General features: G+C 43.3%; 1 protein-coding gene and 1 long non-coding RNA gene across 6 annotated transcripts in view; one reads left to right on the forward strand and one right to left on the reverse strand.

Moving 5' to 3' along the window:
* Nucleotides 1–266: 266 nt before the first annotated feature.
* LOC121277068 lies at nt 267–8,853 on the reverse strand. Of its 2 annotated transcripts, none has more exons than XR_005942799.1 (2): nt 8,791–8,853; nt 267–2,100 (listed from the first exon to the last, which is right to left on the reverse strand). It is a non-coding gene; the product is annotated as an uncharacterized LOC121277068 (long non-coding RNA). The 2 variants fall into 2 exon arrangements; XR_005942798.1 differs by lacking the exon at nt 8,791–8,853 and adding an exon at nt 3,432–3,469.
* The window catches only part of LOC121277066 (AP-3 complex subunit sigma-1), a 77,343-nt gene continuing 73,259 nt past the window's right edge, over nt 8,841–12,924 (forward strand). For 3 of the 4 annotated variants that reach the window (XM_041186004.1, XM_041186001.1, XM_041186002.1), the window contains exon 1: nt 8,858–9,070. In XM_041186004.1, coding sequence (XP_041041938.1) covers nt 8,876–9,070 — 195 coding nt within the window. In that variant the 5' untranslated portion in view covers nt 8,858–8,875. Of the gene's footprint in view, nt 9,071–12,924 lie in introns of all 4 variants that reach the window. The other variant, XM_041186000.1, reaches the window with a different exon arrangement.

A 12,924-nucleotide genomic window follows, 5' to 3' on the forward strand; every position in this document is an offset into this window, starting at 1 on the left:
CGCCTGCCCGTTGCGCCCATGCGCCGAGCCGAAGATCGCACGGGCGCCTCAAAATCAGCATCAATTGCCGAGTTAAGGGCCTTAACTAGCCCGTTAATTCGCATGCCCGCCCAACGAAATGTCGTGATGGCGCGCGGTGACATTGGAACGCTCACCCGAAGTCACCACATGTCATTTTACGCGCTGACATGCAGAGCCCGCCCCCCCAGCATGTCACCCTGAAAATTCTGCCCTTAATGATGTAATAACACATTTGTAGCAGTCTGTAAGATTTTATGAAAAACATTTATTCACAAAAATAATGTAAGAGATACAAAATCTTAAATTTTTGACAACAGTAACCTTTAACTTAAGCAGCGGCACTAATAAATTTTGAACAATAACTACCTCATCTTTTTTCACATTTTTAGAAACAAAATGAAGCATTTTTTCAACTTTACCACAACAGTTCTCTTGTTTTATTTTGGAAGGAAGGGAAAGAGAGAAGGAAGAAGGGAGAAAGGAGGGAGGGAATTTACATTGTGAATTTTCAAAGCTCAATTGTCATGACCATGGATTCTATTCCTGAATTACTTATGGGCACATTGAGCTTTTAAGTGAGATGTGTTTTTTAAAAAAAGGACCCACAAGCAAAAGCTGGCTGAGGCTGTAAGGCAACCACTTGCCATAAAATTCCTATGGATTACTTGACCAACTAGTTCAGAGAGAATGGAATGTCATACCTAAAATGCGTGACATGGCCTACTTCAGACAGAGGGACTTCAAAGAAAAAGATACAATGCCAGCTGAACTGTAATCTCCTGTGGTCGCAGAGATAATGGAAAATGATTACCATCTCAGCTGAAATCACCTCCTGTTGAGTTACATCCCAGACTGTGAACATGAATTGAGTTGAAAAGAAAACGGTTCTGGGCGAAAGACATGTTTGTTTTCTCCCTTCCAGGGATACACAAGGAAAGTAGTTTAAAAAAGCCAACTGCAACCCTAGTTTTGTGTGCTAGTCGGGTGTTCTGTTCTGGCGTGTGTGTGCTGTGAAGGTCACAGCTGAAGAACACCAACTGGGTATCCCTGCACTTGCAGGTAATAAAAACTCTCTCTGATTGCTGGAAGCAAGTCACAAGTCAGCAAAGCCACAGTTGAAAAGGAAACAGGGCAACTCATTTCAGCTAACCTGCAGAAACAAGAATTTTTAAAACTAACTGCTCAACTGGCAAAGTCAGCGCTACCGGAATTATCCCAATGTAATGGCACAATGTTTCACCACTTACTCCTCACAGACAAGCCCAAGGACTGATTTGTATATCTTTCTAACTTTTATTTTTGGACTCAATTTTCTCATTTCTAACTTGTGCGTATGTGTTTTGCACTTTTATTTTTTCTCACATTTAATAACTAATAAACTCAGTCTTTCTTTGATTCAAGACAGCCTGGATAAATTGGCTCTTTTTGAAACATAAATACTTTTGGACTGGGAAAAGGTATCCACAAGGGAAGGAATCCCTTTTAAATTAACATTGTTGTGACCAACTAAGGGGTTGAATAAAGAAGGGGAGCCCATTCATTCCTCCTCACCCAGGAGCATAACAATTTGGGATATCTCGTCCGGGATCATTATAAATTGGGGGGCCTCACCCGAGACTGGTCGTAACACAATGTCCAAAAGCAGTAGCGACCAGGTGAAATGTTATACATGTCATTAAGGTCGTGTTGAAAAGACCCAGATGCAACGAAATTGAGGTTGTGAGTTTAATCTCTACTGTTAAGGCAGTGCGGCATTTTGAGTTTGGTTTCATATCTTCCTTCAACATTTCACAGAGGCATCCCATCGCTTCCTTACTGAAGCATAGTCTCCTGACATGCAGCTCCTATGACATCATTTCATATGACGTCCTTTGCCTGTACACTCTCTGGGGTGGGTAATTGATCCTCTTGCTCAACTAGCGGACATTTTGCCTGAATCTCCTCTCGTGGTGCCTGTGCCTACGTCAAGTCCTCAACATAAGAAGAGTGGTTCCAATAAACAGAGCAGAAATTGTGATGTGCCAGGGATTGAACATGACTCCAGGTCAAGTTTGCAATCTGCACTGGATTCTGGAACACCTGTCGGAGATAGATCACATCAGCTTACAGAAGGCTTGTGTCAAGAATTGTAATATTTTCCTTCTGGTAAGAACCCTGGCATATTATCTTAAGTACTGGAAGTCAGGCTGCAAATTGATTAAGAGCTAGAATGATGGCAAAGGTCTAAGTTCAACAGTAAGAAGTGGTTTTGATATATCAATGAACCAAGAGGGACTTCAATTCGAGTTTTGCATAAAGCAATAACAGAAATAGTTTGAATTGAGTTGTTTTAGTTTAAAGGGGGATATATGCAGGTTGTAAAAAGATGCAAGGAAGTGAGGTAAAGATAGGGTAAGTTTGTTATTACAAGTCTAAGAGATAAAGTAAATAGTCCAATCAATTTTGGGAAGAAAGAATTTCTGAAGAGACTGGTTGAAATAATAGGGAGATCAAAGGAAAGGAATGCATTTAAGGAAATACTGAAGCCTATATGAGGGGCTAGCTGCTTAGATCTCCCAGAAGACTGCAGGGTAGCCGAGTCAGAACTCCCAGAAGGTAGTGTGAACAAGGCCAGACCTGGAGACCTGGTTGCTGTCAGTCCAAGGAAAAAGCACTGTGTGGTAAAATTACTGGACGTCTATAGATTTTAAAATCTATAAGGATAATTGCTGAACAAAAAAAGGAAAGGTTAGCTCTGGGGATAGTTAAGTTAAGATTTATGGAACTGTTTTAAAGTACTGTTTACTGTGTGAAGCCATTCTTGTGTTTAAATACAATTGTGTTTTTTTTCCTTTATTATTTTAAGAAATGTTTACTTTAATATAAAATCATCACAAGTAGTTGGGGAAATCATTTCTTGATTTCAAAGCCCCTCATAATATACAAATTGCAAAAACCGCCTTGGCAGTTTTTCAGGTTTCCCTCTGGGATTTGATTAGCTTGGCATTTACCACCTGCTGTGCCATTACACTTTTTAAGCATTACACTTTTCTAAAGCAATTGAAATAGCAAATTACATACTTGTAAAAGTAAATGCAGTACTCACTTTCAAATATATTAGATTTACTATTTAACAGGCTTCTTTGGATCAACATTGCATTAAAGGGACTGGAATTAAAACTGGAATACAACACACTGCATTAAAATGCATCGTAAGCACATTTTTTATAAAATAATTTTAGCTGAAGCTTATTACAGACACTTTTATGAGTCATACCTACCTTGTTAAATATGAAAGCGCTTTTTAATGGAATAAACAGCAGAATTGCATGACCAGGTTGTAAAAAGATTAAAATGCTACCCTTCTTACACTTTCTGCACATTACACATACTTTCAACATCTTTTAAACATATATAAAAAAAACACCCACCTAAAGAATCTCTCTGAAATGTCTGCTTCCTCTCTTCATTGCAGTTCAACCAAGAATGAAAGTATAAAAAACATCCACATAAATACTTGCCTATCTTTGGGGCATCTAGGCGAAGTTAGTGCTGTCACATCAATTTAAATAGAAGCCCTCCAGTGCAGCATATTCAAGCTGTGCAGTTAAAAATCCTGAGTTGGAAATTCCAATGCAGCCGCTTTTAGCATGCATGTGCATGTGCATGAGTCGGGGCTTTCGCGCGGTCCTGATGCGCAACTTCCAGGCTACACCGCTGGAGCGCCGGTAAGTAATGAGGAAGTTAAGGCCCCTAGTTTCACCGTTGATACAGCTGCAGCAGTCTCTGTTATGAGAGTCTATGTTAAGGAGAGTACAAGAATTCTTCCTCGCATCCCCTCTAAAGCTCCTGCCCCTTACCTTAAATCTATGTCCCCTGGTTATTGATCCCTACCATAAATAACTCTGCCCAGTTTAACCATATTTTCCTAAGCCAACTCCTTCTCATCAGGGTGACTTTGTTTCCTCCTGTTACTGCCAATGGCAAGTAATAAGATGCATCATTGTATTCCATCCTAATGTTAATTTCACCTAACACTGGAATACTGTTACTGGAATAACTAGTATCTTTCACACCAGTTTTGTGTAAGGAAAAGTGACTTGAGGATTTCTTGTACTCTCCTTAACACAGACTCTCATAACCGAAACTGCTGCAGCTGTATCAGTGAAGAAACTACTTTTCATGTCCAAAGGTAGAAACTGTAGAAAGTTGGTAAAAAGTTGTGTTGTGTCTCAGAATGACAATTGATCTAACCATGGCTCCTTTCATTCCATGGTCAAACATAGGAAAACTGTGGGAATGAGTTCATATCAATTTCTTTGAAATGTAAGGGAAAGAGGACCTTGTTTTGATTGATAGCTATAGCAAGTGCATAAATGTTGAGTCTATGCCCAATATCACAAGTCATAGACTCATTGGGGTCTACAGCAAAGAAAAAGGCCCTTCGGCCCATCGAGTCTACGCCAGTCAAACACGTACCTAACTATTCTAACCCCATTTTCCAGCACTAGGCCCATAGCCTTGTATGCCATGACATCGCAAGTGCACATCCAAATACTTCTTAAATGTTAAGAGGGGTTCTGCCTCTACCACCCTTTCAGGCAATGAGTTCCAGATTTCCATCATCCTCTGGGTGAAAAAATTCTTCCTCACATCCCCTCTAAACCTCCTGCCCCTTACCTTAAATCTATGCCCGCTGGTTATTGATCCCTCCACTAAAGTGAAAAGTTCCTTCCTGTTTACCCTGTCTATACACCTCAATCATATCCCCCCTCAATCTCCTCTGCTCCAGGGAAAATAACCCCAGTCTGTCCAATCTCTCCTCATAACTAAAACTCTCCAGCTCAGGAAACATCCTGATAAATCTCTTCTGCACTCTCTCTAGTGCAATCACATCCTTCCTATAATGCGGATTCCAGAACTGCGCACAATGCTCTAGCTGTGGCCTAACCAGTGTTTTATAAATTCCCTGCTCTTATATTCTATGCCTCGGCTAATAAAGACAAGCATCCCATATGCCTTCTTAACCACCTTATCTACCTGTCCCGCTATCTTAAGGGACCAGTGGACATGCACACCAAGGTCCCTCTGATCCTCAGTACTTCCCAGGGTCCTACCATTCATTGTGTATTCCCGTGCCTTGTTTGTCCTGCCCCAGTGCATCACCTCACACTTATCCAGATGAAATTCCATTTGCCACTGATTAGCCCATCTGACCAGCCCATCTATATCCTTCTGTAATCTAAGACTACTCTCCTCACTATTTACCACCCCATCAATTTTCATGTCATCTGCGAACTTACTGATCAACCTTCCTACATTCAAGTCTAAATCATTTATATATACCACAAACAACAAGGGACCAAACACTGATTTCTGTGGAACCCCACTGGACACAGGAACCCAGTCACAAAAACACCCCTCAACAATCACCCTCTGCTTCCTGTCACTCAGCAAATTCTGGATCCAATTTGCCAAATTGCCTTGGATCCCATGGGCTCTTACCTTCGTTATCAGTCTCCCATGTGGGACCTTATCAAAAGCCTTGCTGAAGTTCAAGTAGACTACGTCAAATGCATTGCCCTCATCTACACACCTGGTCACATCTTTGAAAAATTCAATCAATTGGTCAGACATGACCTCCCCTTAACAAAACCATGCTGACTCTCCTTGATTAATCCCTGCCTCACCAAGTGTGGATTAATTCTGTCCCTCAGAATTGCTTCCAATAGTTTCCCCACCACTGAGGTTAGACTGACTGGCCTGCAGTTTCCTGGTTTATCTCTTCCTCCCTTCTTCAATAACGGTACCACATTGGCTGTCCTCCAGTCCTCTGGCACCTCTCCTTTGGCCAAAGAAGTATTGAAAATTATTGCCAGCGCCCCTGCTATTTCCTCCCTTGCCTCACTCAACATTGGGATACATTCCATCCAGGCCTGGAGATTTATCTACTTTTAAGCTTGCCAGACCCCTTAGAACCTCCTCCTTTTCTGTGCTAATTTCTTTAATTATATCGCAATCTTTCTGCCTGATTTCTATACTCACATTGTCCCTTTCATTTGTGAACACCGACACAAAGTATTCATTTAGAACCCTATCTACAACTTCTGGCTCCACACAGAAATTATCACTATGGTCCTTAAAGGGCCCTACTCTTTCCCTACTTATCCTCTTACTCTTAATGTACTTGTAAAATAACTTTGGATTTTCCTTTATTTTATCTGCCAATGTTTTTTCATGCCTCCTTTTTGCTCTCCTAATTTCCTCCTTAGGTTCTCCCCTACACATTCTATACTCCTCCAGGGCTTCTGCTGTTTTGAGTCCTCGGTATCTGCCACAAGCATCTCTTTTTCACTTTATCCTATCCTGTATATCTCGCGATATCCAGGGTTCCCTGGATTTGTTGTTCCCACCCTTTGTCTTTACTGGAATATGTTGGCCTCGTACTCTCCCTATTTCCTTCTTGTATGAGTCCCACTGTTCTGATGTAGATTTACCTAAAAGTAGCTGCTCCCAGTCCACTCTGGCCAAATCATATCTGATCTTATTAAAATCAGCCTTCCCTCAATGTAGAACTCTGATTTCTGGCCCATCCTTGTCCTTTTCCACAACAACCTTGAATCTAACCGAGTTCTGATCACTATCTGCAAAATGCTCCCCCATTGATACCTCTACCACTTGCCCGGCTTCATTCCCTAAAATTAAGTCCAGGACCCTCTCTTATGGGAACGTCTACGTACTGGCTTAAAAAGCTCTCCTGGAAGCATTTTAAGAATTCCACTCCCTCTAGACCTATCACACAATGACTAACCCAGTTAATGTTGGGGAAGTTGAAATCCCCCACTATTACTACCATGTTATTTTTACACTTCTCTGAAATTTGTCTACATATCTGCTCTTCTATTTCTCTCTGACTGTTTGGGGACCTAGTATACTCCTTTTGTGATTGCTCCTTTTTTGTGTTTCAGTTCTACCCATATGACTTCATTTGAGGAGCCTTCTAAGGTGTCATCCCTTACTGCTGTAATTGATTCCTTGATCAAGATTGTGATACCTCTCCTCTTTTAGCTCCTTCCCTGACTCGCCTGAAGACCTTATAATCCTGGAATATTGAGCTGCCAATCCTCCCCCTTTCTCAACCATGTCTCTGTGACAGCAACGACATCATACTTCCATGTGTTAATTTGTGCCCTCAAGTCATCTGCCACATTTGTCAGACTCCTTGCATTAAAATAAATGCCATCCTACCTTGCCAAACTCCCTTGTGCCTTAACCGGCCTATCATTTCTATGCCTTTCAGACTCACTTGCTCCCTCTTCTAATTTTGGCTATGCATCTCCCCCTGCTGAACCTCCTCTCAGGATCCCAACCCCCTGCCAAATTAGTTTAAACCCTCCCAACAGCACCAGCAAACCTTCCCGCGAGGATGTTGGTCTCATTCCTGTTCAGGTGCAACCAGTCCGCCTTGTACAGGTCCCACTGCCCCCAGAAATGGTCCCAATGTTCCAAAAATCTAAAGCCCTCCCTTCTGCACCATCGCTCCAGCCATGCATTCATCTGGACTAACCTCCTATTTCTGTACTCACTCATGCGTGGCACCAGAAGAAGAGTCATACAGACTCGAAACATTAACTCTGTTTTTCTCTCCACATATACTGTCAGACCTGCTGAGTTTTTCCAGCAATTTTTGTTTTTGTTTCAGATTTCCAGCACCTGCAGTATTTTGCTTTTATCTGTTAAATTTTCAGGTATTGTTGATGTTGATTTAGTCATATTTGAATATTGTTGAAACGAGAGACATGTTGCTGAAGCTTTTCATCTTGCACTCATCAGGACAAATGCAAGAATACCAAATTTTAATCAATCACAACCATTTATACTATGGGCAAAAGGGGTGCTGATTGGTACCACAGAGTTGACTTGCCAACTAACCAGCATCCCTTTTCTCCTGTAGTATAAATGGTTGTGACTGTTTGAAATTTGGCATTCTTCTGTTTGTCTTGATGAGAGCGCAAGACAAATAGTTTCGGCAACATTTCTCACTTTTCAACGATATTCAAGTTTTGTACTACCAAGTGACTGTTTAGTCAATTTCTGTCCAGTTTTAGTCCAGTTCTGTCGAAGGGTCATGAGGACTCGAAACGTCAACTCTTTTCTTCTCCGCCGATGCTGCCAGACCTGCTGAGTTTTTCCAGGTAATTCTGTTTTTGTTTTGGATTTCCAGCATGCGCAGTTTTTTTGTTTTTATGACTGTTTAGTCATATTGTACTCTGGGAACGTATGTACATCTGTGATTTTATATTGTAATGAATATAGTTGTGCTAAGTGGGGAGGGAGTTAGCATGTTGCAAGATCTGAGCATCTTACTATATTGCCCACTCTGTTGGTGAGGCGTAAGATAAGTTGGTCAAGACCGGTGATCCTGGAGTCACTTACAGCGTGGGCAGACTCACATAAAGAGGAGGGTGCCACCCACTATTGCAAAAGTAATTTAGTTCGTCTGATACGCTTCAAGCAGGTTCTTTGCTTAACTAAAACCAAGAATAAAAGCTGTTTAATTTAGGTCAATCTTTGATCATTTTTTGGGGGGGGGGGGGGGGGGGAATTCCTATTTGGAAACGAAATCAGGTATTCCAAAAAATAAAAAAAAAGCCCAAAAAACTGCGGATGCTGGAAATCCAGAAACAGAAACAGAAACAGAAATACCTGGGGGGCGGGGGGAAAAACTCAGCAGGTCTGGCAAGTAAACACTCGCATGTCACTGGCAGGCATTCGAAATAGCACAATTACCTTCCGTCGCCTGTCTTGAACCTTCGCGGCCGCCGTCTCCACTATGGGCCTTGTGGCTTGGGGGGGGGGGGGGGGAGGGTGGGGGATGTTTCCTGTAGATTCAGTTCCACCCACTCCCTGCCCGTTCGTTCGTTCATGTTGCGGAGAAATTCCGCTTCGATTCCCGCTTGTCAGCCGGTGTTTCGGGAAGAAGAGCAGTTCGGCCGTCATCATGATTAAAGCCATTCTGATATTTAACAACCACGGCAAGCCGCGCCTCTCCAAGTTCTACGAGCGCTATGTGAGTAAAGGGATGGGAATGGGGGGGGGGGGGGGGGGGGGGCGGAGAGGGGGACGTTAAACTGTCAACTTCCGTCGCGCGCGCGAGAGTAACTGTCGCCCCCCCCCCCTTTCTCCTCCTCCACCACCACCACCACGACGACCCCTAGGACACGCGCTCCAGGCCACGTTCCAAACCAAGGCTCGTGCTAGGAATAGCCTTGACCGAGGAGAAGGACCAAGCCAGGGCTCGTGCCCTGACTGAGGGGAAGGGTCAGCGTCAACATTGGGCATAAACGGAGCCCGCTCCCCGCGCCCCTCCCCCCTCCCCCCTCCGCGCGCGTGCGCGCTCTCTCTCTCTCTCTCTCTCTGCTCCATTAACCCGGTGCCGGGAGGGAGAGAGCTTGTTTTGGAATGCCAGCATTGTTTGTGTGCACGTGAAGTTATTCTAAGCATTAAAAGAGCATGTACCGAACCTCACTTTTTTTAATGCAAAGACTTTTTTTTTTCTCTCTCTTCCAAAATTGCTAGAATTATAACCCTCTCTCTCTCTCTCTCTCTCTCTCTCTGTGTGTGTGTACGAAACATTCACATTCCAAAGTACAGTCGCACAGAACGCGGGACCCGCGGTTCCTTATCTCGAAATGGAAATGTTGTCCTTCGGGTCAGCGGTTGCCATGATTATATAATAGCTGCCCAACTATCGCCTACAGGTGAACGACATCGGCTGCACCACAAGAGTTGTCTGACAAACCAGCTCAGGGGGAGGGGGTGGGGAGGGGGAGGGGGAGGGAGGGAGGGAGGGGAGGGGGTGAGGGGAGGGGGGGAGGGAGGGGGGGAGGGGAGGGGAGGGGGTGGGGAGGGGGAGGGAGGGGAGGGGTGGAGAAGGGGAGGGGGTGGGGGGAGGGGAGGGGGGGGAGGGGGTGAGGGGAGGGGAGGGGGGGGGAGGGGGTGAGGGGGAGGTGGGTGGAGGGGGTGAGGGAGAGGTGGGTGGAGGGGGTGAGGGGAGGGGGTGGAGAGGGGGAGGGAGGGGAGGGGTGGAGAAGGGGAGGGGGTGGGGGGAGGGGAGGGGGGGGAGGGGGTGAGGGGAGGGGGGGGAGGGGGTGAGGGGAGGGGGTGGAGGGGGGGAGGGGAGGGGGTGGAGGGGGGGAGGGGGTGGGGGAACCCTATAGGAAGGAGCCCAATGAAACTAATGTCGGATTAGCTTGTGCTGTTGTTTGGTGGGGGGTGGGGGGTGGGGGGGGGTGTCTAAGGCAAGAAAGTTTCCGAACTTCAATGTTCTGGAAAGGCAATGCCCACTTACAGACAACATTTAAAGACAACAGTGGCTATCCTGTCACCTGGCGGGTGGGAAACACTCAGCAGGAGTTGCCTCAGTACCTGCTTGAGTTTTTTTTTCTCCAGGTATCTCTGTTTTTGTTTTGGATTTCCAGCATCCGCAGTTTTTCGTTTTTATTTTTTTATCCCAGTGGCTATCCTGTGCTAGTTTGCTTTTTTTTTTAGAAAATTTAGGGCGAGAAAAGCGACTGAGGGGCAGCATGGTGTGACATAAACGGTGCATTTAATAATTGATGTTGCTTGGTGTTGGTCAGCGAATTGGAAGGGGACACCACATGCCCAGCTGTATTCGATTCCATTATTCCTCTCCAACTAATAACGAAGTGTATGTTTCCCGAGACCCTAGTTATTATTGCAAATAAAAGACATGCCATTCACAAATTTCAAATGCCGCCTCCCCCCCCGCCCCAAGTGCTTTAGCCAATGGGAGATTATTTCTTTTGCACTGAAATGTGGCAGCCAATTCGAGCATAAATTCCCACAAATAGCGATGTGATAAATATTAGATAATCTGTTCTTCAACTTGTTGACTGGGTTAAATATTGACCAGGACACCACAGATAACCCCCTTCTTTGAAATAATGTCACAGGACCTTTTATGTCCTAACTTAGAGAGCAGATAGGGCCTTAGTTTAACATCTGGCCAGCATCTCTGACAGTACAGCATTCTTTTCATAATGCATGAAAGCCCAGGCTTTTGTGCTCAAATCTCTGCAGTGGGACTTGAACTCAAAACCTTGTGACACGGAGGGAGAGTGCTACCAATTGAGTCACAGCTGACACCATGCAGTAAGGGTACTGAGTAGTTGAGTGATTCTGTGCGACTGCTATTTTTGGAATTAATCAGTCTACAACAACATCAATGTCATTTAGGTCTGAGACATTATAAACGTTGTGTTGTAATTAAGGTCAGTGATATCAGCTACTTTATTAACATGATGCCGCTACTCAATTTATAAGTTATTATCTTATTCGTTCTTGTTAATCATTAAATTGTATAACTGCATCCATCTGCTCAAAATTGCAATTTAGTTCCCTGTGCTTGCTGTGAAAATCAAATGCATTTGGATATTTGCAGTCGATTGAGTATTATTAAACGTGAGGTGTAAATAATCATGTGGACACGATCACGATTCTGTTTGTAGCCAAGCCATTTCTGTTAAGCACATGACTTTTAACTGATACTTCTGAATATGTTAAAACATTTCTGGATACAAATACTCAGTTGATTGTGAACAGTTGTATGGATTGATTTTAGAATATTGAGCTCATTAAATTTCAAATTATCACTTTGACCTTTGTACTTGCTAAGAGTAGTTAACCAAGAGTAGTTAATAGAACAATTTGAACTGCTGGTGCACAGTATTGCTCTCTAGCATAATGTTGGGAGAGTTGGCTGTGCTGTTTTCTCTTGCCTAACATTAAGAACATTTGAAGTTTCAGATCCAATGTACTTGCATCTCTTATCTAAGTTCAGTCTAGGTGAGTTCTGCTAGAGCTTCCTGCTTCTGTGCTTATCAGCCCATCATTTTTCACCTATTCACTTTAAGCCTGAAACTGTGGGCTGACAAATGCAGAAGGAGGAAACTTTGGCCGGTATTTCCAAATTGTGCTGCGCATCTTGCATCGATTTGAAGAGGGAGCTGCTTTGCATTGATGCAAACTATATAGTATCACTTATTGTGTCTTTACCCGTACTTAAAAACCTTGCATCTTTAGCTTTAGGCTAACCAGCAAAACCTTTTGATATGCCGTTTTGTCCATCTTTAATCATCCTAACGGTGCTTATTTGGTTTCCATGATCAGTGTTGGTGTATTTTCCAACTTTGGATTTGCACCTTGAGGTGGGTTACTGCGCAAATTAAAATCTATTTTAAAAGGTATCGCAGTTAAAGTGAATAAATGTGTTTTCTCCTTTAGATCAGTTCGTTTTGGATCTGTTCAATTCAGTTGTGGCTTGCCCCTTCTCTGTTAAGAAAACCGGTTAATTCTAACTGTGCCTGAAGCAGCCATTAATTATGCAAGAGTTAGTTCACACGTAATGAGTTGTTGAGTTCTCTGTTACAATATCTGCACTTTTCACAGCATCAATTGATGGCAACATATTACTTTGGTTTATTTCAATTTTCTTTCAAAAAATCAATGTAATTTGTTCAGCAGTATATGCAGAAACTGCTTGTTAAAAGACATTTCAGAACTACCAGGATCTCTTGGATTGCATTATGAGAATTATAATAGGGATGGTATAAAAAGTAATCATTACAAAAATTACTGTTGCTCAAAATACAGATGTCTGGGAAATTTAGAACTCAACATTAGTGTCATATCTATACCGATGCTTCAATGTAATCCTGAATTGCCAATGGATAAGATTTTAAAGCCACGGTCCTGTTCAGTGGATGTCAAAGATCCCTTTATGTCATTGCTTGTAAGTTTTTTAATGCACTAATGGGATGCAGGCATTGCTGGCAAGGTGAGCATTTATTGTTCCTAACCCCTAATTACACTGGAGGTGGTGGTGGTGAAACTGCTGCAGTT

The sequence above is a fragment of the Carcharodon carcharias genome, chromosome 4, assembly GCF_017639515.1.
Source record: "Carcharodon carcharias isolate sCarCar2 chromosome 4, sCarCar2.pri, whole genome shotgun sequence".
NCBI lineage: Eukaryota > Metazoa > Chordata > Chondrichthyes > Lamniformes > Lamnidae > Carcharodon > Carcharodon carcharias.